The 25427-nt window shown below is 49.0% G+C and overlaps 1 protein-coding gene across 1 annotated transcript in view; it reads left to right on the forward strand.

Moving 5' to 3' along the window:
* LCP2 (lymphocyte cytosolic protein 2) overlaps positions 1–25427 on the forward strand; it is a 46180-nt gene that overhangs the window by 5337 nt on the left and 15416 nt on the right. Inside the window, exons 3-10 of the mRNA XM_043596137.1 lie at positions 5878–5924; positions 14780–14845; positions 15301–15332; positions 15944–15981; positions 18839–19040; positions 21508–21605; positions 23085–23151; positions 23257–23340. Of these exons, the coding sequence (XP_043452072.1) occupies positions 5878–5924; positions 14780–14845; positions 15301–15332; positions 15944–15981; positions 18839–19040; positions 21508–21605; positions 23085–23151; positions 23257–23340 (634 nt within the window). The remainder of the gene's footprint in view (positions 1–5877; positions 5925–14779; positions 14846–15300; positions 15333–15943; positions 15982–18838; positions 19041–21507; positions 21606–23084; positions 23152–23256; positions 23341–25427) is intronic.

The raw sequence follows: 25427 nt of genomic DNA on the forward strand, positions 1-25427 counted from the left end.
ATTATTCAGGATACCTCCCAGTCTTTCACTGATACCAAGGTACATTCTATAGTCAAAGTAGAAGGAGGAATCCAAGTATAGCCCCCCTCCCCCCAATCTTGAAAATCTATTCAAATGCCGTCCATACTTAGACAAGTCTAAGGGGAAAAAAAGACCACCTGGGAGAACGGAAGATTCTTTTTTCCCGTCTCTCATTCCGGAGTACATACTTACTGAGTGGAATAAAGTGTGGAATCACCCTCATTATTTCATTCCATCCCTCTTTCTCTCTACCAAATGCACATAGTTGGGTTTTTGCCAATTAAACACACATGTGATACGGCTCTCTCTACTCCACTGTGTTGCAAAGAGCTTTAAGGGTAAGACTAAGATGCAGCTCTACATGAGCAACGAAGCCATTAAATAGAAAGGGATGCACCTCTGACAAGTACCGAGTTGCCGGAAGGTGGTCTGAGCATTTCTCTTGAAATAGCACCTTTGTCTATAGGCAAGATAGACCCGACTGTACCAATCCAGCCCTTCCCATCTCATGTTTCCTCACCCTTCAAAAAGAAGCGGGAACGAGACTTCAAAGGTCTCATGGGTAGATGGTCCCAATTTGGATTTGGAGTGAGGGGGGCAGGGTAAGTTGTGTTTCCTCACAAGGCGTGGTCAGTAGCAGTGAGGGGACTGGGCCATGAGACTTCAGGGTTAGAAGGGGCCAGAGAGGTCACGTGCTCTGGCTTTCCACTCAGCACTCCAATCCATTTCCTATATTGCCTCCCTGCCACTAACATCTGCTTGAATTCTTTTAGTGGTGGTGAGCTCACTACTACGCATGGTCATCTGCCCTTTCTAGGCAGCTCTTAAGTTTCATGCAGAGACCACACTGTGCCCTGTTGGTCTGAGTTTTGCTTTCATGTGCCATGTAAGACATGTTTACGCACTGCTTCACCTAAATCATGCATGCATTCACCCACTCATTCACTTCACAAGCATTTTCTTGGGTTCCCTTTACATACTGGACCATGCCACATTCTGAGAATATAGAGGTGGCTGAGATGTGATTTCTGCTTTCCAGAAGCTGGTTTTACAGCAAAAAAGTATCTTTTGGAAGGCTCTAACCACCCCCTTTGCAACTGAGGAAACATGTACAGAGGTGTGATGTGAATGTGTACAGAGGTGTGATGTGAATTTTCTAAGTCACGTACCTAGTAATTGGACTAAAGTACACATTTAATTTACTCTAACATTACATGAGGGTTTTTAAAAAAATTTTTAATGTTTATTTATTTTTGAGAGATAGAGTGCGAGCCAGGGAGGGGCAGAGAGAGAGGGAGACACAGAATCTGAATCAGGCTCCAGGCTCTGAGCTGTCAGCACAGAGCCTGACTTGGGGCTTGAACCCACAAACTGTGAGATCATGACCTGAGCCAAGGTCGGATGCTTAAACAACTGAGCCACCCAGGCGCCCCAATACTGTATGAGTTTTTAACAATGTTGTTTCTTCATACTGAGCTTTGAACCATGGAATACCTGGGGTTCTGTTGTCACTTTTGCACACTAGTACTATATGTAAGTATTTCCTTCTGGTGCCTTCAGCACTGAGAACTGAGATTGAGACTTATCAGTGTGGGTGGAAGGGAGTAACACATCTTTGAGGATGGTCCTGCTTACAGCCCTGATGCTCTGGGTCACCTTGAGCAAGCACTTGACTTTTCTGAGCCTCTCTCCTCTCAAGCATGAGCATGAGCATGAGCATGAGCATGAGCACGTTGGACTGGGTAACAGTGGGTGACAGTCCCTTCCAGTCCCTGCAACACTCCCTGTGTTAACCGCAGGCCTACTAGGACAGGGTTGTTTCCGTGGCTGAGAGAGAGTGTCTGAGCAGTTCTGTCTCCTCTGCTCTCATATCCAGGACCTGTCAGTCCCTGGAGACTGCTGTTCTGTTTATTGTGGGAACAGGAGGAAGTGGAAAGAAGGGGACTAGGAATCAGCAGAGCAAGGAGCAGAAGCTGGTTCCTGGTCCCATAACTGGGGTATTTAGAGACAGCTTCTGCTGATACCCACCCTCTACCCCAGGTGCTCTGGGTACAGTGTGAGCTCTGATCGGAGTCCTAATTTCTCATATATCTTTCCTGGTTTTATAATATCCAGGACCATTCTGCTACTGAAGGCAAAAGTGGAAGGCCATAGTCTCTCTGTCTCTCTGTCTCTCTCTTCACTGTTGGAGCTAGTAGGTCCCTTGAATCTGTTTTGCTGCCATTTTGGTTCCCCAGTGAGAAGAGTAGGACCTTGTCTGGTGGGGAAAGGGGTGCCATGTTTTCAGAAGGTAGAGGAAGAGGATGAAATGTGTTAGGAACCCATGTCAGTTGGGAAGGCGGTGGCTGCCTGTAACAGAAACCTGACCACAGTGGCTTAACCAAACAGGGCTTTATCTTTCTCAAGTGATAAAGAATCTAGAGTAGGCTCTTGGGGCCGGTGAGTTGCTGAAAGAAGTCACCCAGAACACAGGCCCCTTCTAGTCATGGAAAAAGCTTGTGGCTTCTGTCCTACTGGTTGTAAGTTGGCTATGCCACCTCTAGACCTGACATCCACACTCCAGGCAGGATGGAGTGGGGGAGGGCAAAGAGTAGAAGGCACAGAAGTGTGTGGGGAATGCCTCCCCTTGCTTTCAGGAAACTAGTAACTTTTCTGGAAGTTCCACCCCTAGACTTTGGGTTATATCTCACGGGCCACAACTGAGTCCTGTGACTTCCGCCACCTCCAAAGAAGTGTAGGATGTTAAATATTTTGGACTTGGCACATTTACTGCCCCTAACAAAATCCAGGTCCAGTCAGTAAGGGAGCAAGAGAGAGGGGATACTGGGCGGGCGGGCAGGAGTGTCCACATGTCGCCTCCCCAGGCAGGGGCCATGGTGAGGACACACTCACCGCATAATCACACTCCTGAAAGACCATAAGTGATCATACAGGTAACCCAGAGTTGCTGGAAGCTTCAGAAGGAGGTAGAGGAGGGGTTACATCATGCAGCAGAACTCTCTGAAAATCCTGTTTAAATATCTCTCATCTTTCCACCCAGTTTCTGTCCTTGTTCTAAAGGCCTTTCTCTTTCCTGATATCCTGTTCCTCTGTGTCTCCAGCCATGCTCACATCCACCTTCTCCTTCACATTCTTCCTCCGATCCCCTCAGTTCACATCCTCACATTGGCCAGTCAGTGGTCAGCCCCCAGCTCTCTGGTGGCCCCCAGGAAGTCCTGCATTCTGCGTGCCACTCTGAACATGTGTCTTAGTACATCCCTGAGAGGGAGGAGAAGCCAATGCACGGGGGATGTTAAAATTTAAATTAAAAAAAAAAATTAACATTCATTCATTTTTGAGAGACAGAGCACAGGGGAGGGAGGGGCAGGGAGAGAGGTAGACACAGAATCCAAAGCAGACTCCGGGCCCTGAGCTGTCAGCACAGAGCCCAATGCAGGGCTCAAACCCACACACCACGACATCATGACCTGAGCCAAAGTCGAGGCTTAAGCAACTGAGCCACCCAGGCGCCTATGGGATGTTAAAATTAAAAAAGAGAGAGAAGTTAAGAAGCTTGACCAAAAGCCTGATTGTCAAGCTGGTGCAACCACTCTGGAAAGCAGTATGGAATTTCCTCAAAAAGATGTTTATAGTGGCATTATCTAAATTTTTTTTTTCAACGTTTTTTATTTATTTTTGGGACAGAGCGAGACAGAGCATGAACGGGGGAGGGGCAGAGAGAGAGGGAGACACAGAATCGGAAACAGGCTCCAGGCTCTGAGCCATCAGCCCAGAGCCCGACGCGGGGCTCGAACTCACGGACCGCGAGATCGTGACCTGGCTGAAGTCGGACGCTTAACCGACTGCGCCACCCAGGCGCCCCTATAGTAGCATTATCAACAATAGCCAAACTATGGAAAGAACCCAAATGTCCACTGAGTGATGAATTGATAAAGAATTTGTGGTATATATATGCAATGGAATATTACTCAGCCATGAGAAGGAATAAAATATTGCCCTTTACAACTATGTGGATGAGAGCTAGAGTGTATTATGCTAAGCAAAGTAAGTCAGAGAAAGACAAATATCATACGATTTCACTCATATGTGGAATTTAAGAAACAAAACAGATGAACATAGGGGAAAGGACCAAAGAAAGAGGGAAGCAAACCATAAGAGGCTCTTAATGGTAGAGAACAAACTGAGGGTTGATGGAGGGAGGCGGGTGGGGGATGGGCTAACTAGGTGATGGGTATTAAGGAGGGCACTTGTCCTGTTGAGCACCAGGTGTTATATGTAAGGGATGAATCACTAAATTCTACTTCTGAAAACATTACTACACTCTATGTTAACTAACTAGAATTTAAATAAAAACTTGCAAAGAAAAAAAAAAGCCTGATTGTCTCAGGACTCTGGGCAAACTCCGGCCCCAACCCTGCTGCCAGGTCTACTGAGGGGCCTGGGTCTGAGAGCTGGAGCAGATGAGCCCAATAAACACATTGCTAAATGCCCCAGGCCCTGTGCCACTGGGCTCAAAGGGGAGCGTGCCCAATGCTTACCCATAGGCGGCAAACAACCTGCCAGGCTCCCAGCCCAGAGCAGAAGAAGCAAAAACCTCCAAGAGCCAGCCAGACCCCAGCTAATTATTATTTATTTTCACACAAATTATTCACATTGGGTTTATTATTCATATAGGGCGTGTCAAGCAGTGAGCCAAGCACCTGACACGCATCATCTCATTCAGTGCTCACCACCCCTGAAAGGTGGCTCTTATTAGTATAATGATTCCTATTTTATAGAGAAGGAAACTGAGGCTCAGTGAGCCTAAGTGTGTGCCCCAAATCAGACAGCTGTTAAGTGGATGAACCAAGATGCAAATCCAGCCTGACTCAGAGCCTCCACCGTAACCACCCGGTTCCCTAGCCTCAGAATGCCAGTGGATGCCCTTCTCTGTCTCAGCATTCATCCCATGGAAAGTGTGCTCACCTCTTTTCTGTTTCCAGTATCGGCACCCTGCCTCTCCTCCTCCCTCCAGGGCACCTTCTTCTCTTACCCTTCCCCCACTCCTCCCCTCCAGCATGGGCCAGCGGGTCCCTCAAAGGGATCAGATGTGGGAAGAGAGAAATTTGCAGGGAGAAAATCGATCACAGATATCACAGGGCAAGGTTCCAGTCTCAGCTCCATCACCCACAAGCTAAAATTCCCTCAACATCCCAGGGCCTCGGCTTTCTCACCTATAAAATGGGGACGCTGATACTTCCTAAATCACAGGACTGATGTGAAGATTAATCGAGGTGCTAGCAAGGCAGAGGCCCAGAGTCAGTTCTTCACAAATATGAGTTCCTTTCTCCTTTCCCTTCTCTGTTCCCTCAGGAAAGCCTCTTTATTGAATCCTACCACTAACCCTGATGAGAGAGGTTTTTGGTGGTATCAGGGCACAGATTCCTTCTCCAGGCTGGCTTCTCACAGCTCCTGCATATGGAAACTGAGAGGGACCCTGAAGTCTGGGGTAAGAGCCTAGGCAAGAGGTCACAGGGTGGCCAAATTCAGCTCACGAGACGAGTGGTTTGGCTTCACAGTTTAGCTCTCACGGTGCGTGGTTGTTTGTTTGCTTCATTTAAAGTTATTTGTCGATATTTCGAACTCAGGAAAATTCACCTAAAATCCAGAGTTGGGGATTCCCTTTGAAAACGTAGATGCAGCAACACCAGGCCCACAGGTTTTTACACAACATCTGGAAGCTGGGCTTTGGGTAGGTGGGGGAGGTGTACCCTTCACTCAGCTGAAGGCCCACGACTCCCTGTTTCACACCTCCCTCTCCTCACCTGGCCCAAGGCCCCTCCTGTGGGTTGTAACCTGCCCGTGTCTTCGTTTCAGAACCTGACAGAAAATGACATCCAGAAGTTCCCTAAGCTCCGGGTGCCGTAAGTACTCCCCCCGATTCCTTGAGTGTTTTGGGGAACCGAGGCTGGAATGGGACATAGCCCAGGGATAGCTGAGTCAGTTAATCTGTCACGGTTGGTTTGAACTAGGAAAGTGAACAGGAAGGCTATAGAGGCAAGTGCGGGGCACGGGAGGGAGAAGTGATACGTGATAAGTTGAAAGAAAAAAGAAAGTAACAGATCCAGCCCAGTTGGTGTGTTGGCAGCTCTTGCCAAAGCCAAGCCTGACTGTGAGCCACGTCTTCATTTCCTCTCTCCCTGTGGGGTGGCTTGGGCACCGGCGTCACGAGATCCGTTCCACGAGGGCGTCATCATCAGATCAGTGATTGCTTAAGTTTTCTGGACCACAGTCTCCAGCTCTTGGCCATGAGAGAGTTGGACCCGATGAAGAGCGGCAATGGACATCATTCTGTCTGTCGCTACCTGTTGCTTGGGAACGGCTGCCGGGGCCACTGTACTGAGAAGAATCCTGAGGAAGGGAGAGCGTGACGCGTTACTGAGGTCTGGGGTGGGTGCAGACGGGAGAAGATGCATCACGCGCTTTGCGTCGTGTGTTTTCATCCCTCTAGCAAGGGTCTTCCGGACTCAAAAGCTTACCCGAGCCAGGCAGGTGATATAAATGTGTAAAATGGGCCGTCTTGAGCCATACAAAGTCCTATCAATTTCTCCTTCATTTTACCACCTTTGAATAGAATATGGGTATGAAGAAATATTTCTCCACTATCACAAACATAATAGCACAATTATGGTGTCAAAAGAGGTCATCAGCACTAAGTCGTGTTGTCGGTGAAGAATTAGGGAGTGGTGGAGATTGTGGAAAATCGGAATATTTTCCCTCCCGAGAGAGCTGCAGCCACTCCGTGCCAGTCCGTATGGACCTGATGATGTCCCATCTTTGAACTTATCAAAAGGCACTAGAAATCTCCGTTTTATGTAATATATTCTTAGTATACATAATAAACATATGTAATAAAATATATTTATGCAATATATTTATACAATATATATAGTATATATTTATACAATATATATAGTATATATTTATACAATATGTATTTTGTATATATTTATACAATATGTATTTTATGCAATATATATATATATACCTGGTCCTTGAGAGCAGTCAGGTTTGCATCTCCTGGTCCCCATGCAACACTAATACTTCACTCATTTAATGAACTGCTACTAGACGCCAATTTAACGTCAGACCCTTGTTAATTACTCAGGCTATAGATACATAAGGGACAGAATCCCCACTGCAGGACACTCACATTCTAGTGGGAGGGTCAGATATACAAAGCAATCATACCATGATTGATTAACGGTGCTGGGGCACATGCATGGGCACGTTCACTGGGAGTAGGAGGGCAGGAGTCGTTTTCCCCTTGGCATTCGGGGCAGACTTTGGGAAGGCAGGAAAGCTAAGTTGGGTCTTGACATATACCGGGAATGGTCAGATAAAGAATGGGTTGAAGGACGTTCTAGGAATGGGGACTATATTGCAAAGGCACAGGCACCAGGGAGTTTAATGAATCTACAAGTGGGCCAGAGCAACTGGGGCATGCACATGGGGCACACAAAACAAAGAGGCTGCAGTGACTAGTCACAGTTTAGAAGGGTCCCGTGAGCTATCCTAAGGAGCCTAGGAGGGGTGTGGAGGCGAGTGCAACAGGGAACACGCGAAGGTAAAGCTGGTGTCTTGGCTTTCTCTAGCCAGTGTGAAAGATGGAGGGCCCAGCCTGTGGCATGACAGCCAGCTAGGGGGTGATGGACATGACCCTGCTAACGAGATAGGAGCCTCAGCGAGGGCTGTGGCCCCTGAAGACGCAGGGATCAGGCCAGAGGGGATTTAATCAGAGCGGTGGAAGGAAAGAGATAAGGAAGGCCCTTTCAGCTTGGAAGATCCTTTTTTATCTTAAGGCTGAGCTCAGTGGATGTCTGGAGCTATGCCTGAGTGCCTGGAGAAGGAGGCGGGGTGAGAAGTGGTTTTCGGTTAGTGATTGTAAACACTCACACGCTGTGGGTGTGGTAGGGCTGGGGTATTTCTTTAGCTATTTGAAAACTGGAACAAAATCCCTCTCCAACGTGTGCATGTGTGCCCCAGACAAGCTATGGACCTGCCCATAGAACACGAAGGTGAATGGGGAGTAGTGAGGGAGGCATCTAGGGAAGGTCCCTGCTGCCCTGATGTGGTGATTCTAAGCGTGACTGTCCCTCTTGGCAGACGTGTATAAGAAGCACCAATCCCAGTTCTACTTCTAATGAGCTCTGTCCTGGGAACAGTCCCTAGTCTACTCTCACTTTCCCAGTCTCTAAAATAAAGGAATGTGACCGTGCGACTCACTCTTTTAAAGGTTATAATTTTAGGTATGAACAGGCAGACAGAAGAGCTTAGTGAGTAAAAGTACAGGCTCTGAGGTCTGACTACTTGAGACCCAATTCTTCCATTCACCAGCTGTGAGTCTGTGGACAAGTTATCTGAGTTCCCTGAGCCTCAGCTTCCTCATCTGTAAAATGGGGATAGTAATAAAGCCTACCTCAAAGAGTTAGTGGGAAGGTTAGAGGAAATAATAATATGCCCTGAAGAAATGTTAGCTATTCCTGTTATTTTATGGAAAATCCCAATGAGTACCATTCTGTTTTTACTAATCATTCTATCCTACGAAAGGGGGAGGATTAGAGACTAGAAAGGCATGGACTTTGGAGCAAGGGAGAGCCACGTTCCAAAGTGGGCTCTGCCTCCCACCAGCCATAGGACCTGGGGGAAATCCCATCAACCCTCTGTGCCTGTCTCATCTGTAGAAGGGAAATGAACTAACTCTCAGGCACTGCTGGGTTATAAAGGAGGCAGCCCATGTAAGCTGCCTGGTGGTGCCCTGGATGCATATAGATATTCAATGCTGATTTGTTTCATTCCCTTGTACATAGGTTCATTTGCCATAATCATTACCCTGAAGGGCTATGGGAAAGAAATTGTGTTTATGTACAGCAGACCAAAACAAGATTATGCTCCTCTGAATATCTTGATTTTCTTCTCCCATGCTTAAAAAAAAAGAAAAAAGAAAACTCTATTAAATAGATTTGTAAGAAGGCAGATTCTGGTGAGGAAGGCTTTGTCTGCAAATACAGTACCAGCTACTCTCTTGGACAGTTTCTCCCAGAGACACCCTGGATGCTGTAATGGAAGAGAGTTTTTAAATAAAACAACAAAGCTTCCCTTATAGGGATGGGCTTAAGACCCATGGCATAGCTGAGCATTATCTGGTTAAATCAATAGAAGACAGGTTAAAATCTGATGATGCCTGTCTGGAGTTTATTTTTAAAATCTTATGAATTTTATATTTAAATCCATAGTATAAACTAAAAGATAAGGAGAAGGGAGTGAGGGGGGTCACGGTGTATGCAACAGATAGGTGTTGGATGAGTCTCTTTATATCATGAGTTCCCACTGTACCCATTACCGATAGTGGAATTAGGCTGGGAAAAAGCTGAGATCCCATCAGAGGGGTGATGCGGTAATACCTGTTTATTCGTCCACCCTCCTGATGAAGCTGTCCTCATAGCAGAGACAGCATACCTAAGATACAGCGGACAAGGAAAGAGGACGGAGGCAGGCCGGAGGGAGGGACCCAGCGGTAAATAGGCCTTCTTGTGCTCCTTAAAGAATGTGACCAAGCCTCAGCAGAATTGCCAGGATAACAGGCTGTCTGCCCTTCTCCTTTCCTCTCACATTCATTGGCTCCTCCCTGACCAGGTAGCCAGTCCTCCCCACATGAGAAGGGCCTCCTCTCAACTGACGTCACTCCTTCTCCCCGAAAGCAAGTACAGAAACTTGACTTCCTAGATCAGCCCCACAGTAAAACTGCTCACGTGGCCCTTGACAAGTGCCTCTCTCAGCGCCTCACTTTCTTGGGTGGTAAAAATGGGAATAATTTAATTTGCCTACCACAAAATAATTGTGAAGCCCAAGTAAAATACTACATGTAAAATTATCGGGGGGTCCAAGGCTAAGAAGCGGGGAGACCACGCCAGGCCCTCCAACTTTTGCTTCCCACCCACACGTGATTCTCTCCTGAGGTCCGAGATGGTGGCAAAAGGCACCTTCCTGAGTCCCAGGACCCACACCAGGCTTTTCAAGTTACGAGGACAGACCTTCCAGAGGTTTGGCTCTTGGTTCAAGGAGGAAGACCCTTAGAAGTGGGACATCCTTTAAAGAAGGATGAAAAGCAGGGGTGCCTGGGTGGCTCAGTTGGTTAAGCACCAGCTTCAGCTCAGGTCATGATCTCGCGGTCCATGAGTTCAAGCCCCACGTCGGGCTCTGCGCTGACAGCTCAGAGCCTGGAGCCTGCTTTGGATTCTGTGTCTCCCTCTCTCTCTGCCCCTCCCCCACTCACACTCTGTCTCTCAAAAAATAAATAAACATTAAAAAAAAGTTTAAAAAGAAGGATGAACAACAGAGCAAGAGCCAGAGGGAGAGTGTGAATGTGCGCTGGGTGCCCTGGGGGAGGGGCTGACACGGGGACAGAGGACAGGCAGGCAGTGACATAGGCGGAGAGCTGGAGATGAGGCCGTAGGAGAGGACAGAGGTGAGCAAAAAGGCTTCTCCTGTTCTGGGCCTGGGAATGTGTTCTGCTGGGAGGCACCAGTGTGCCCTCTGGAATCAGAGTCGAGGGAGCAAGGCTTCCATTGTGGGAGGGCCTGGAAGAGAGAGAGAAAGCTCTCTCAAGTTCTTCCTGGGGGAGCTGAGGCAAACAAATGCATTTGTATTATAAGCCTGTGAACGCCACAGGAGCACCTGCCACAATATAGGACACACAGAGGGACTGTTCCTGGACGGACGTCTCCTCTTCCTGTGTTCTATGGGATCTGGTACTTTCTATCCTACTCCGCTTCCTCCCTCCCTGCCCTTTCTGCCTGCCTTTCTTTTTATACTGTCCTTCTTACTTCTCTGTGACCAGCAAAGTTGATTTCAAAACCCGGAGTGGGCCTCCACTTACCCTTGATAAAGCACAAGGGACCATTGAAAGGGAGCCCATCTCCTCCCTCACCTCCTCCTCCTCCCCCACCTCCTCCTCCTCCCCCACCTCCTCCTCCTCCCCCACCTCCTCCTCCACATTCTCCACCTTCTCCTCCTCTTCCGTCTCTTCCTCTATCTCCTCCTTATCTAGCTTCTCCTCCACCTTCTCCTCCTCCACATCCTCCTCTCTCATCTCTTCTCCCATTGCCTCCTCCTCCTCATTCACCTCCCCCTTCCCCGTCTTCCCCTCCCCCACCTCCCCCTTCCCCATCTTCCCGTCACCCATCTCCTCCTCCCCTGTCTCCTCTCCCTCTATCTCCTCCTCCTCCTCCCCCATCTCCTCCTCCTCCAGCTCCTCTCCCTCCTCCCCCTTCCTCTCTCCCTCCATCTCCTCCTCCTCTATCTCCTCCTCCATGTCCTCCTCTTCCTTCTCCTCCTCCAGCTCCTCCTTTCCCTCCTTCTTTCTTCCTTCTCATCCTTCTCCTCCTCCTCCTTAAAATTAAAAACGAAGTTCCAAGAATACAAAGAATAACAAGATTGATTTCATGACCTTTTGAGACTGTAGGAGTCACCCAGGAAACTCATTGGTATCGCTGCTCCCAGGCCTCCCCCATGTAGGCTCTGATAGTCTAAGTCTACAGTGAGCTGGTAATCTGTGTTTATAGCAGGTGCACCCATGTAATTCTGGCAGTCAAGCTGGTCGGGATTCCCTAACCAGGGCTATCCCTCTTATTTTGCTGCTGAGGAACTGGAGCCTAGGGAGGACAAATGCCTTGCCGTGGTCATCTAGTAGGCACTGCTTATGGGGCAGGACGTTGCAGTCAGACTCAGGACAAAGACCCACACTCTGTCTTCTAACAGCACCAGGAAAGGCCTGTGGCTGAGAAGTCAAAGACTGGCCCCCATCACGCAGCAAGCTAGGGCTGCAACTGTGCTGGAAACACCTTGCTACAAGGCTTGACTTCCTGTCAGACGGTTCAGCCCCAATTTAGCAGCCAGTTTATCCCTAAAACAAGGCAAAGCAGAGAGAAACATGTCTACCCGCCACCCAGCCCTGCTGCTGAGTGAGGCCTGGCATTTGTGGGGAGGAGGAGGAATGAGTCACCTCCGGCCACTCACTGTCACGTGGTTCTCCGAGGGTGTGAGAGTGGGGAACAACTTTGAAGGTTCACACACAGCTTCCACGCACCTGCCCTGTCCGTCAGCACTACCACCTGCCCACCCACCCCTCAGTAGTGGTCCCGGCTGGCTTGGAAGGTGCCCTTTGATGCCTGTCAAAATAGGAGGACCCCGGGAGCCCATGTTTTGCTGCAAGCCGGCCGGGCGGGCCCTGCTCTGCTCTCTGTCACCTCTTCGCAGTTCTTCTGTCAGGGCCTGCGGTTTGACATTTCCTTCCTTAGCCAGTTAGAGCCCCAGAAGCCTCTAGCCTGGCTGTTAAAGATACTGGTAAGAAGAGACACCGCAGAGAGCAGGTCTTTTCAGGACCAAAGCAGCTGTGTGGGCTGGTCAGAGACTACCAAGCGATGCTGGACGGGCACTTTGAGGGGCGGCCTAGTCCCCCCTTCTTCAGGTCATTGCTGAAATGTCACCTCTGTGGGGAGGCCTGCTCATTTTCAATTGCAACTCCACCCTACCCGTGTATTCCTGCCCCCTCACCCAGCCCCCACCTCCCTTGCATGTATCTACACACAATACTTAGAATTTCACTTCCTTAAATGTTCATTGTTTATCCGTCCCTCTCCACTAGCACGTAAGCTCCGTGAGATCATGGGCCTTTGCTTTATTCAGTGAGGCTTCTTGAGCTCTCAGCAGAGGTGCTGGCACTCTGAAGGCCCTCAACGCGTATTGTTGAATGAAGGCGTGCCTGCGTGGGAGTGGCTGCTGTGGCCACCACTGCCGGACCCGGCCAGGAGGCAGGGTACCAGCAAGCCTCCCCCTGTGGCTCTGTGGGAGCTGTCCGTCCCACCTGTCCGACGAGGGTGGAGAGGGACTCCCATCAGCTTCTCAAAATAATCGGGTAGAGGAAACAAAAGAAGAGTGTCACAAGTGCTCCGGTGGCGTGGCGTAATCAGGAGGCCACTGTGAAGTCCCCGCCCCTGCTTTAAAGCATCTCCCCAGTCCGGGCAGTGTGAAATCCCAACAGTGACATTACAGTGGAGGACAGAACATTGCCTTCTCTCCTTCTCCATCCTCTTAAGTCCCCAGTGTGTTTATAAAATTTATCCTGTCATTCTAATGAGGGAGAAGGGCTGAGAGCAGCAGTGTCCTGGGACCACAGAGAAGTGGGGGTTGGGGAGACTGGGGGCATGATGAGGGAAGCAGGTGGTAGTGGATGCTAAGGACCACCTTTGCCAACTTAGCTATTTTGTTTTAGGCCAAACTAGTTACCTTGAGATGGTCACTTAACAGAAGGAATGTAGATACTGGCTCATTCTCGGATGGGCCACAGGCTCAATCGTGTCGGCTCCTGGGAAGCTTGTAGCATAATGAAAATTAACACAAGGTTGTGGGATGTTAAAAATATGCTGCCCTGGTAATTAGGGAGCCTGGCTTCTGGGGCAGATGTGTTTTCTGGGAGGGGGTGGCTTTATCACTAACCCACTCCTTTGGCCAATCCCTTCCTTTGTCTGAGCCTCTGTGGCCTCATCTATAAATGTATTTATTTATTTTTGAGAGAGAGAGAGAGAGACAGAGCATGAGCAGGGGAGGGGCAGAGAGAGAAGGAGATATAGAATCTGAAGCAGGCTCCAGGCTCTGGGCTGTCAGCACAGAGCCCGACGCGGGGCTCAAACTCACAGGCCCACGAGATCATGACTTGAGCCAAAGTCAGACGCTCAACTGACTGAGCCACCCAGGTGCCCCTGTGGCCTCATCTAAAAAATGACATGAATTAGATCATCTCTGAGGCTCCTCCCAGTTGTCCCCAAATCTCTCAGAAATACTGAGCCTGTTTACTAATGAGGGCTTTCTTGGTCTCAGTGGTGGGTGCAAAGGGAGGCTGGAGTCTCCTGTACTGGAGATTTGAGAGACCCCCACGGACTGGACAGTTACTGCTAGGGTGTGCTGGAGGTGCAGTCCTGTTCATGAAAGCCCTCTCTGTTCTGGAGTTTGAGGATTTGCTAGCTCCCAACCCCCAAGGACTAAGAGTATCTCCAAGGTTCCTGGCCGAGGTTGGTCTCGGGACATGGATGAATCAAGGAGTCTCCCACTTTGCAAGATGTGCCCTGACTGGAAATGCTTCTCCAAATTTTATGAAAATCCATGTCACTGAGGAGTCAGAGTGGGGAGAATAAAAGGAGATACAGGCCAAAGAACAGCTCACCAGGGCTCCCGTCAAGCTCTGTGACAAGCAGCTGGTTTCTCCAGGTATCAGATGGTTCGAGGGTTCCTGGAGGCCTGCCATCACCACAAGGACATTAAGCCAAGTGTCAGGGGACCTCAGCCCCAGGAGCAGTAAGACAAGAAAGTACACGGTAGTCATGTCCAGGTGGCAAGGCTACAGGATTTCAGAGAAGGGGAGCCAGGTGAGAGCTGACTAGTCTTCACAGAGGGTCTTTGAGCCTCACTGAGGAGGTGAGCCAGCACAGAGGGCCTCGGGCACAGGAGCAGTGACTGCAAGGGGATGAAGTTGGCAAGTTCTGGGAGGAAGTGAGGAGCAGAGGCCCCTGCAGAGGGGACTGGCTGTAGGCCAGAGGAGGCTGGTCATGCTTGGCCAGGATGTCCGAGATTACGCAGATAAGGGAACTCCAAGACTCATGGGAAGGTTTGGCTGGAGGGACAGAGGATGATTTAGTGACCTTATCTGTCATTCATCTCCTAGGATTCTCAGTAAGTTAAGTCAAGAAATCAACAAGAATGAAGAAAGAAGGAGCATTTTCACACGCAAGTGAGTGGGGAAGCCAAGGGCTCAGTGTCACTGTGACGAAACCCAAAGAATTTCCAAACCCAAGCTGAACCTTAAATGGAAGGCACAGGACTGTTTTTGCCTGAATTTTTGATACGTGACACTCCTTCAGTCCCAGGGGCTTGAAGCTGGTGCCTAGGAAGGGATGGAGAGTTTCCCTACTCTGACTTACATCCTGCCCCTGGTCTGGGACTTCAGGGAAACTTCCCCTGGAAAGTCAGACAGTCACAAGCCTCCAGTTACACCACCAATGTGACTTTGATCATTTCCAGAATTTTCGGGCAGCCTGGCCCGGGTAGCTAAGCAACAAGGACACCAGTCTTGGGTGGGGAGACATACCCCCTGCTGGGAGCTGCTCTTGTAGGGCTGGACTGAGGGAAGAGGGAAATGCCCCTACATCAGCAGCACCATTAACGCAATGCCATTTGCCTTTGCAGACCCCAAGTCCAGCGGTTTCCTGAAGAGACAGGTAAAGGTGTCAGGGCTAAGAGTGATGTGTTGGGAGGTGACAGATACTTCCCTTCTGTCTGCTGGTCTTACTCATTTGCCTGCCAGGCAGTTCTCACTCAGAGAGAGGTTTGGGTCCAAATGGAGAGCAGGAGAGATCTTACTATGCCAGGGACCTGGGTTTTGGCCCCTGCTGAGCTGGGACCCTCTGCAGATCTAAAATGAAGAACTCTGTGGCGAGGCATAGGAGGACCCAGGTTCTGACTGAGCACCTGAGCGAAGCCAGTGCCCCTGCTTCTGGGTCTTTAAAGCAGTTTTCAACTGTTAAATTGTACCGTGTTACAGGGCAGATCCTTGGGCCCCACCCAGCCCTGCTGAATCAGAGGTTTTAGGGATGGGTCCCCAGTGACTGTTACGTAGTGAAAGGTTGAGAACAACTTCTTCCCTCTGGTAGAATGAACTGCTCAGGTAGAAACTCTAGGGCTGATTCTAAACTAACCCCCAGGTACATCGAAGGTAGGATGGAAGCCTGGGATGGACAGGGGGATGAGAACACATCAGATGGGGTGCTGCTCTGACTTTTTTGCTAAAGGCTTCCTTTGGTACTGATGATGGTGTTATCTCCTTTCACAGAAAGCCATGAAGAAGACAACGGGGGCTGGTCATCCTTTGTGAGTACAGTGTGGGCTCGTCTCCCACCCTTATAGAAATTTCCAGAGCACCTTTGTAATAAGGAACTAACACAATGCCAAAACGAGCAAGGCCTCTAACAAGATGCCAGTATCCCCGCTGGTGGCGGCAGGGGGAGGGCACATAAGATATGTTCTATGAAGGTCAGATAGTAAATATTTCCAACTTTGCCATCCACACGACCTCCAGCGCATCCACTCACCTCTGCTCTTGTAGCACAAAAAAAACCATAGATGATATCGGAACAGTTGTGCTTGGCTGGGTGCCAATAAACCTTTATTTGCAAAAACAGATGGTGGGCCGGACTTGGCCCATGGACTGCAATTCACAGATCATACCGTTATTAACTATTATCACCCCCACAGCAGGGCCTTCCCCCAACTCCCTCCCCTAGGCGGTCTACACTAAAGTAGCTGTAAAATAGCTTTTATTATAGGGGCACCTGGATGGCTCGGTTAAGTGTCTGACTCTTGATTTTGGCTTAGGTCCTGATCTCACGGTTTGTGGGTCCGAGCCCCACATTGAGCTCTGTGTATCAGTGCAGAGCCTGAGTGGGATCCTCTGTCTCCCTCTCTCTGCCCCTCCCCTGCTCACTCTCTCTCTCTTTCTCTGTCTCTCTCTCCCTTAGAATAAATAAACATTAAGACATTTTTAAAAAATAGCTTTTCTTATAGACTTAAGTCCCCACTGGTGAAACAGAAGGAAAGAGATATCAGAATCAATTATTAGCCTGAAAAAGGCCTCAGGGAAGGTCCAAACCAATTGGGTTTTATGTTTGAGGGGTCACGGTGACCCCTTGGAGAGTCTGAGGAACTCTGGATGTCCTCTCCCCAGAACACTGCATCCACTGTCACCGCATGAAGCTGGGCTCTGGCTAAGAATGCTATTATGGCCCATAGCCCACTGTGTTCATTCTACAGAGGGAGCGGCTGGGCCCAGTGGAGAACAGGACTTATGTAGAGCCACACAGCTAATTACAGGCAGGCCTGGGACTCAGGTGGCCTGACCCTCAGTCTAGTGGTCTTTCTGGTAAGCAGCTGCCTCAGTGCCTTCAGGAAGCAGATAAAACATTCCTTGTCCTGTTGGGAGTCTGGCAAAAGGAAGCACAGAATTTGACAAATGCTAGCTAAGTCTGTGCTTTCTACAAGAAGACAAAGGAATTGGACAGATTTATTTTGTACAAAAGGGAAAATAGACCAGAGATTTACCTAAACCGTTTACAGTTTTGCACAGAAGCTGCATCTTGGCCACTGCTTGCCATTTGGTCCCTTGTGGGTGGGAGCCCAGCCTGCGGCTAGTGTCCTTCACCCTCTCCGTGAACAGAGGCTTTCCATGAGTGCTGCCTCAACACTCATGCATTCCAATACATACTCAGGCCTGCACAGGGCATGGGGCGGGTGGGGTAGAGATAAAGAACCCACTTCTGTGAGCACTTCACAGCATAGATCACACATACACACGGCAGAATATGATTAGGATATGCACATTTAGGAGACAAATCATGGGGGAAACCCACTGTTCTCAAAGTGAGAGGAAAAGTCTGCTGTTGAGAAAGACCTCCAGGGTAAAGGCTGGTCCAAAGCAGGAGCAATGAGGCTGAGGTGTGCAGGCTGAGACAATCTAGGGATTCCTCTGTCAGTCAAGGGCAGTCGGTAGGGCCCAGATAGAGGTGGAGGCCACTGTTCCCAAGTTCCCTGACTCAGGGGTTCCATCGCCTGCTCTCAAGTTACAGGAACACAAAAGATGGCATGAAGACTTTCTCAGAGTTCAGGAAGATACTCAACCTCACTTTTCCTTCCCATATTTTAAAAAAATATTCCTCGATCAAACATGAACACAGCAGTCTTTCAATAGAACAATGGAGACAGTCTTTCTTAAGTCACTTAGCAAAGCTGTGAGGATTTCTAGGATATTGGTACACACCTTTCCTCATCAACATGCAACTTCCTGCTGCTTCTTTCCATGCTGCCCTTGACTTTAGAGAACTGCCCTGGGCTCGTTTATTACCCACCTGACTTTGGCATGAGAGTGATAAGGCATGTGTCGCTCGGCGGCTGATGGTGCCACCTCTGCTTGGGAAACCATTACGGTGACTGTCCGCTTTCATGAGCTACCTCAAAGGCAACCACTCAGTCCCCAGGGCTCACTCTCCCTGAGGCCCACAAAGAAGCACACATAAAATACAACAGAAAGTTTAAAATTTAGAAAGAGAGTCTCTTCCAAAAAAGCAGCTTTAAACTCAGTGTCAGATGTCATGAATAATAGGCTGGTGTTTCCATACGTTCAGCTCTCAGCAAAGAGAATAGCACAGCCCTGACTCTCCCCTTTCAGACACAATTTAATCTGCCTTCTAATTAACAGGCTTTGGTTATCTGGTTTCCCCATTAGCATGGCCTTCAACACTGCACTAGATTATAATGAGAAGAAATGTTTGGAGCACAGGCACACTAAGACAGAACTGACAATTAACCAGCGGCATCACAAATGCTCCAGGCGTTTAGACTTCCTCTTGGTGATGCCTGGAATAAAAAACATGTTTACTCCACACAGAGCCAGCTTCTCTCACCCCTCTCTTCCAGTGTCCTCCTCATTTCTTTTGCTTCTGTCTCTTGTGCAAAAAGGTGCAGAGGAAAATACACTCGCCTCGTGGTCTAAGGGCCTTGACAGTGACCCCAAATCCACGATTTGCTAGCCCTATGATTTGTACGTCCAACCTCAGTGTCCTTACCTGTAAAATGGGAGTGACCGTCCTAGTACTGGCAGAGAGAGAGTCCATGCAGGCACATGGGTGTCACGGAGCCTGTACAAACTGGGCCGTCCCTGTCACTGTGTTGGTAGGAAGAAGATGACTATGAAAGCCCCAATGACGATCAGGAGGGGGAGGACGAGGGTGACTACGAGTCCCCCAACGAGGAGGAGGAAGGGGTGCCCGTGGAAGATGATGCGGATTATGAGCCACCGCCCTCCAATGATGAGGAGGCTCTGCAGAACTCCATCCTGCCTGCCAAGCCTTTCTCCAACTCCAACTCCATGTACATCGGTAAGGCCCTGGCAGCCCGCCCCGCCCATGCAGCTCAAAAGTGCCCGCAACGCCAGCTCGGCTCCTTACTGGCTGTGTGGCTTCGGGCAAGTGACTCCACCTCTCTGGGCCTCAATTTCCTCATCTGTGAAATAGGATAATAACCATACACAGACCCCAGAGCTTTGCTGTCAGGATTTTATTTTATTTTTTAATATGAAATCTATTGCCAAATTGGTTTCCATACAACACCCAGTGCTCATCCCAAAAGGTGCCCTCCTCAATGATTTTAAATATTACAGACAAATTGTTGCCTGTGGGGGCTGATACGGGCACTGAACTGCCACCAAAAGGTATTTGGCAGTAACAATTCATTTTGTGTACTACTTAGGTACTCAAGAACGCCTCCCCGTTGCCCATCTTTTGAGCAACTCCTAGATACACGGCACTTCCATCCACAAACCGCCACAGTAAATAGAACGATACTGAGGGGGCTGGATCCTGACTCAAAAATTTTTGAACAATATTTAAGATTTTTCTTGTCGGTCTGTTCCTATCAGCCTGTTTCTCCCTCATTCATTCATTTTTCCATTCAACAAAAATTACTGATCTCCTATTGCAAGCCAGGCATCATTCTAAATGCTGACATTTGAAATCGTCAGGAAAGAAGACTAGAGCTCTTACCTCGTGGGGCTTACACTCCAGGCGCAGTGGTGATAGAAAATAAGTCTGCGCCCTCTTACAGAGCCGAGGCTCAAAGAGTCAGCTAGAAAGTTGATGACCTGTATCACAAAAAGATTGGTACCTCTTATCCGTTATGCCATACAACACTTTCGCCATTTTCAAGCCCTCTCACAAACACTTTGTCATTTCATTTTGTGTTTTGGAGCACACTGTGTGATATGGGGAAAAATTATCAAGCCTGTTTCATATACAGGGAAACTGAGGCCCAGAGAAGAAATGGATAATTAAGTTGTTGAGTGCCTCGTATGTGCTGGTAATGGAGACACAGAGTGAAGAAGACAGTCCTCACCCAAAAGAACTCACCGTCCGGTGGGTGAGGTAACATCAAACAAATGGGGCACAAATGACTTAATTAAACCACGATATGATATATACTGATATATACGCAGGGAGGCAAGTGCGGGAGATAAGGCTGGGGCTCGTGCCTCGTCTGGGCTTGCTGCCCTTAGGGTATGGGATTTAAGCTGAAATTTAGCAGCTGAATGGGGTGGGGGTGGATAGGAGAAGTGAGGGTGGATATTTTCAACAGTAGGAACAGCCTTGCAGAGGCTCTGAGCTGGAAGGAGCCATGTCAGAGGAGTGAGAGCTGGCCAGCGAGTGTAGAGGCGTGAGGTTAGACCAGGCATGTCCTAGTTCGGAGCCCCACTCTCTGTGGAAGAGCAATACCTCTCCAAGGCTGGGACTGTGGTGTGGCAACGGAGGCCCTGGGGGGCACAAAGTGTAAGGAGGCCCTCAGTTACAGTCCTGGCCTGGCCTTTCCTCCGCCAAAAGGGAGAGACATAGCCAGCCTATCAACTGGGCCCTGGGATACTTCAGTGGGATCCGAATACTGTGAGCTTCTGTGCAGAGCAAGTCCAAGTAACCAGTCCAGAGTCTGAGATTAGGGGGCACCTGGCTGGCTCAGTCAGTGGTACCTGTGATTCTTGATCTCGGGTTATAAATTGGAGCCCCACGTTGACTGTAGAGATTAATTAAAAATAAAATCTTACCAAAAAAAAAAAAAAAAAAGAGTCTGTGATTCCGTAAAAGGAGTTGGTGACCGGCCCCTCCCTTAAGGGAAGAGATGAGCAAAAGGAGGAAGTGACAGGAGAGGTCAGCCCAGAGCATTTGTGAGGGGAAGGAGGGGACCCACAATCCCCATGAACCATGAGAGCCCACTTAACCCTGTCCTGGAGGCTGTGTGTGTGTGTACGTGTGTGTGTGAGTGACCCAGGCAGGCCGGCGTTGGCACTGGTGGGGGACTGCGGGATGGGGCACCCCTGGGGGTGTGTGTGTGTGTGTGTGTGAGTGACCCAGGCAGGCCGGCGTTGGCACTGGTGGGGGTCTGCGGGATGGGGCACCCCTGGGGTGTGTGTGTGTGTGTGTGTGTGTGTGTGAGTGACCCAGGCAGGCTGGTGTTGACAATGGTGGGGGTCTGCGGGATGGGGCGCCCCTGGGGTGTGTGTGTGTGTGTGTGTGTGTGAGTGACCCAGGCAGGCTGGTGTTGATACTGGTGGGGGTCTGCGGGATGGGGTGCCCCTGGGTGTGCGCGCGCGCGCGCGTGTGTGTGTGTGTGTGTGTGTGTGTGTGACTGACCCAGGCAGGCCGGTGTTGGCACTGGTGAGGGTCTGCGGGATGGGGCCTCCAGAGCCCACAGGTGCTCAGAGCCGGGCGCAGGGTCAGCTGCTCCGGGACAATCCACACTTACCTCAGTGTGGCATTTCCGCTCTCATCTCACTGCCCTACTGCCCTTGCCTTTCCGCAGACCGGCCCCCCTCCAGCAAAGTCCCGCAGCAGCCGCCAGTGCCCCCGCAGAGACCAATGGCTGTGCTCCCTCCTCCGCCTGCAGGCCGGAGCCACGCGGTAGGCCTCCTCGCTTTCTTCCCTGGTGCTGTGTCCACTCTGATCCCTCCTTTGCCAGAAAGAAGGGAAGAGTATACGTATCTTCACCCAGTGCTGACCAGTATGAGAGGGTTATATATAGGCGGGGAACATGCAAACCCCAGCACTCACAGAGATTTTCATTCTCGTCATAGTGCATATCATCAGCATTTTCTTTTTACCACAAACGATTTAAACTACTTGTATAATAAAAGTTCTCCTTCTACTATTCAGTGTGCTATTATTTCCTACCTTTGAAATAAACATAAACTGTGAAATAAACTCTGAAGGACCTAGGCTAAGTCTAGGGCCCCTACTGCTATTGCCTGGGTCCCTGGCTCCATCTCTCGCCTGCGAGACGTGCGCCACCTGCTGGCAGGTGGAAATTCCACCGGTTTACAATGCAGTGAACCCAGGAGTAAAGAGAGAGGCAGCAAACCCCCTTTCCTCTTTCTTCAAGCTTACAGTCCCAGGTCCTGTAGGTCCAATTAAGAGACAACCAGAGAATTTCAGGCTAATGTGTCAATATCTGGAAATGTGTTCTCTTCATAAGGGATCTGAGCACTTTAACAGCGGTGGCAAATGTCAAAGTGTCAGGGCTAGTAGGAGGAAGACAATGTATTTCCCCAAAAGCTCAAAAGGCAGACCACACCACCTTTGGGACTTTTCATCCAAGCATAGATGGCTTCTTCTTGCTCGTGCAGTTTTCTTGCAAAGGGGGCTCAGAGCTACATTGATCTACAAATGCATTTTGCTTTGAAATCTGAAGGCATCCACCTTCACTATTGGGATGAAGAATTCACTCATTCAGTCAAAAGATTAGCCGCTAGTCTCTGCCAGGCAGTGTTATAGCTGCTGGGAATAGAGCATGAACAAGGCAAATAAGGTCCCTGCTTTTAGAAAGGTTCAATTCTGGTAGGGGGAGGCAGATACTAAACAAGTAAACAGATGTATACGCAAGACAATTTGAGTAGTAACGTGTGGTTAGGGGAGACAGAAAACCCAATAACTTGATGATGGGTGGGGAGGTAACACTGAGCTGGACAGAATGAGTCAGTGGTAACAGGAGCTGGGGAAAGAGAATTCTAGGCAGAGGAAAACACAAATACCAAGATGAGAAAGAGGGCATGAACTTGAGATTTTGCAGGAAGATGTTTAGAGTGGGAGCCCAGTGTGCACCGGAGAGAGGAGTCTAAGAGGGTTGGAAGTGAGGGCACACTGCCAGTTGCTACTGTGTTCCCAGTATGATAGGGGCCACTCGAGAGCTTGGCAGGGGAGTGGCATGCTCAGTACCCCAGATGGAAGAGTGTGGGATGGAGAGCTCAGGTAACAGGCTACTATCCAGGTGAGAAACGGAGATAAAGAAAGTGAGCAGAGTGAGATTTGGGGGGATAAGACCACCAGGACTTGTGGATGTGTCGTCATGAGATACTGCCTAACATGTGGCTCTTTTTTAAACAGCCACTCCCCCCACCCCAGCCCAACCACGAAGAGCCTAGCAGAAGTAGAAACCATAAACCAGCAAAGCGTAAGTACGGGGGCCTTTCCTCTCTTGCCCACCAGAGTACCCGTTCCCTCACCCCCAGCCAACTGCCTTCTTCTTTTAATTGACTTCAGTCTTTTTCCCTTCCAGTCCCTGCTCCTTCCATAGACAGAAGCACGAAACCTCCCCTCGATCGTTCGTTAGCCCCATTTGACAGAGAGCCCTTCACACTAGGTTGGTATCACTCTATTCGATGTGTTGTAACAGAGGCCAATATGTATAGAGTGCTTACGGTGTGATTTACACATGTCTGCCCGCAATCATAAGGGTACTGTAAAGCGGGACTATTAGAATCGTCCTCATTTCACAGATGGGGCAACTGAGGCACAAAGAGATAACTTTCCCAAATCACTCACCCACCAAGTGATGGGGGTAGAGACCCAGGTGGAGATCAGACTGACTGCAGAGCTCCTGCTGTCAGCCCTGTGCTAGGCCTGCTTCTTCATGGGTGTGATGTGTACACATATCTCATTGTCCTCCTGACAGATGGTGCAGGGGGCTTCATAGCGCAGGGGGAGGAACTGGGCAGAGACAGGAGGTCCGGGAGAGCTGTTGTCAGCTGCCTTGGCTGCTACCTAGCAGCTTACTGACCACAGGGACCGTAGGTTTTCAGAGTTGTCCCCTTCTTTGTCAGGTGGCTGTTCTGTAAGGAGGAACTGCTTTATAAAACTCTAAGGTGCTATTCAAACATAAGGATTATTTATTGTTGTACACGTGCAATTGATCCAACTGTGGGTATCTGACAGTCCTTTTCCTCCAGAATTGACCTAGAGTGTTCTTGGATCACAGCTACCTCTAAATAAAGCTATTTTCAATTCAATTCTAAAACTTAGCTACCATTTATTGAGCACCTACTATGGGCCAAGTGTTTTACCTGCCAAAAATAATTTACCTACATTATCCTCACACCAACCCAACAAAGGAGGTGTATTATGACCCCCGCTTTGTAGATGATGGACGTTGAATAATTTTTCCAAATTTACATAACTAGGTTCAGGATTTGAATTTACGTCTTTCTGAGTTCAATGCAGGGTGCTCTTTTCTACCGCATCATGCTGTAGTTGGAGACCCTGGATTTCCCTTGATATGGGTAGGGGGTCCTGGGGAAGGAGCTACAAGCCTTGAGGGACAAGGAGCCCCAAATCCCAGCCCCATTCAACCTTCCTGACCTGCACTCTGAGCAAGGCATTTAGGCTTTTGTAACCTAAGGTTCCTCTCTGTCCGCAAATGAATTTCAGTTCTTGGATATGAGGCTCCTGCTTGCTGCTTTTCCCTGAACTGCACCACAGCTCTGATGACTCATGCGAAACTGTGTGGGTTACTTGAGTTTACAGCGGTCTGCTGCACAGGGCTATTCAAATTATGTGAAAAGGAAGAGAGATTCAACTTCAGTCTCTAGGTGTGCTTACGACCATAAGTCAAAGCGTCAGGAGAGTGGAATACTGACATCAAATCCTTCAGAGTCACCTCCTGAACAAAGGTTATCTTTTAAAAAGATTCTTTTTTTTTAATTAAAAAAAAAATCTTTATTTATTGGGGCACCTGGGTGGCTCAGTCGGTTAAGCATCCGACTTCGGCTCAGGTCATGATCTCATAGTCTGTGAATTTGAGCCCTGCGTTGGGCTCTGTGCTGACAGCTCAGAGCCTGGAGCCTGTTTCGGATTCTGTGTCTCCCCCTCTCTCTGCCCTTCCCCCATTTATGCTCTGTCTCTCTCTGTCTCAAAAATAAATAAACGTTAAAAAAATTTTTTTTAAATCTTTATTTTTGAGAGAGACAGAGAGAGAGACAGAGGGCAAGCAGGGGAGGAACAGAGAGGGAGAGGGAGACACAGAATCTAAAGCATGCTCCAGGATCTGAACTGTCACCACAGAGCCCGATGCAGGGCTCAAATTCTCGAACCAAGAGGTCATGACCTGAGCCGAAGTCGGATGCTTAACAGACTAAGCTACCCAGGTGCCCCTTAAAAAGGTTCTTTAAAAAAAATTTAAATACACCCTTTCTTGACCATACCTACTCTTGAATTATTTCCTTGTTCATGATGTTTTGAGAGAACTAACCTCTTACAGTGCTCTGAGTCTTAACAGAGAGAGAGACTCTTAACAGAGACAGTGCCCAGAGAATCTGTACAAATCAGAAGATATTTTTTTTAAAAAAAGAAAATCTACTTAAGCCTAAAAATATAAATACAGGTTTTCTGGGTAACCCTGTAAAGTTGAGTTTTCATCCTAAGGCAAAGTTTCATGAATAATACACATTTCTT

Source organism: Prionailurus bengalensis, chromosome A1 (assembly GCF_016509475.1).
Source record: "Prionailurus bengalensis isolate Pbe53 chromosome A1, Fcat_Pben_1.1_paternal_pri, whole genome shotgun sequence".
Lineage (NCBI taxonomy): Eukaryota > Metazoa > Chordata > Mammalia > Carnivora > Felidae > Prionailurus > Prionailurus bengalensis.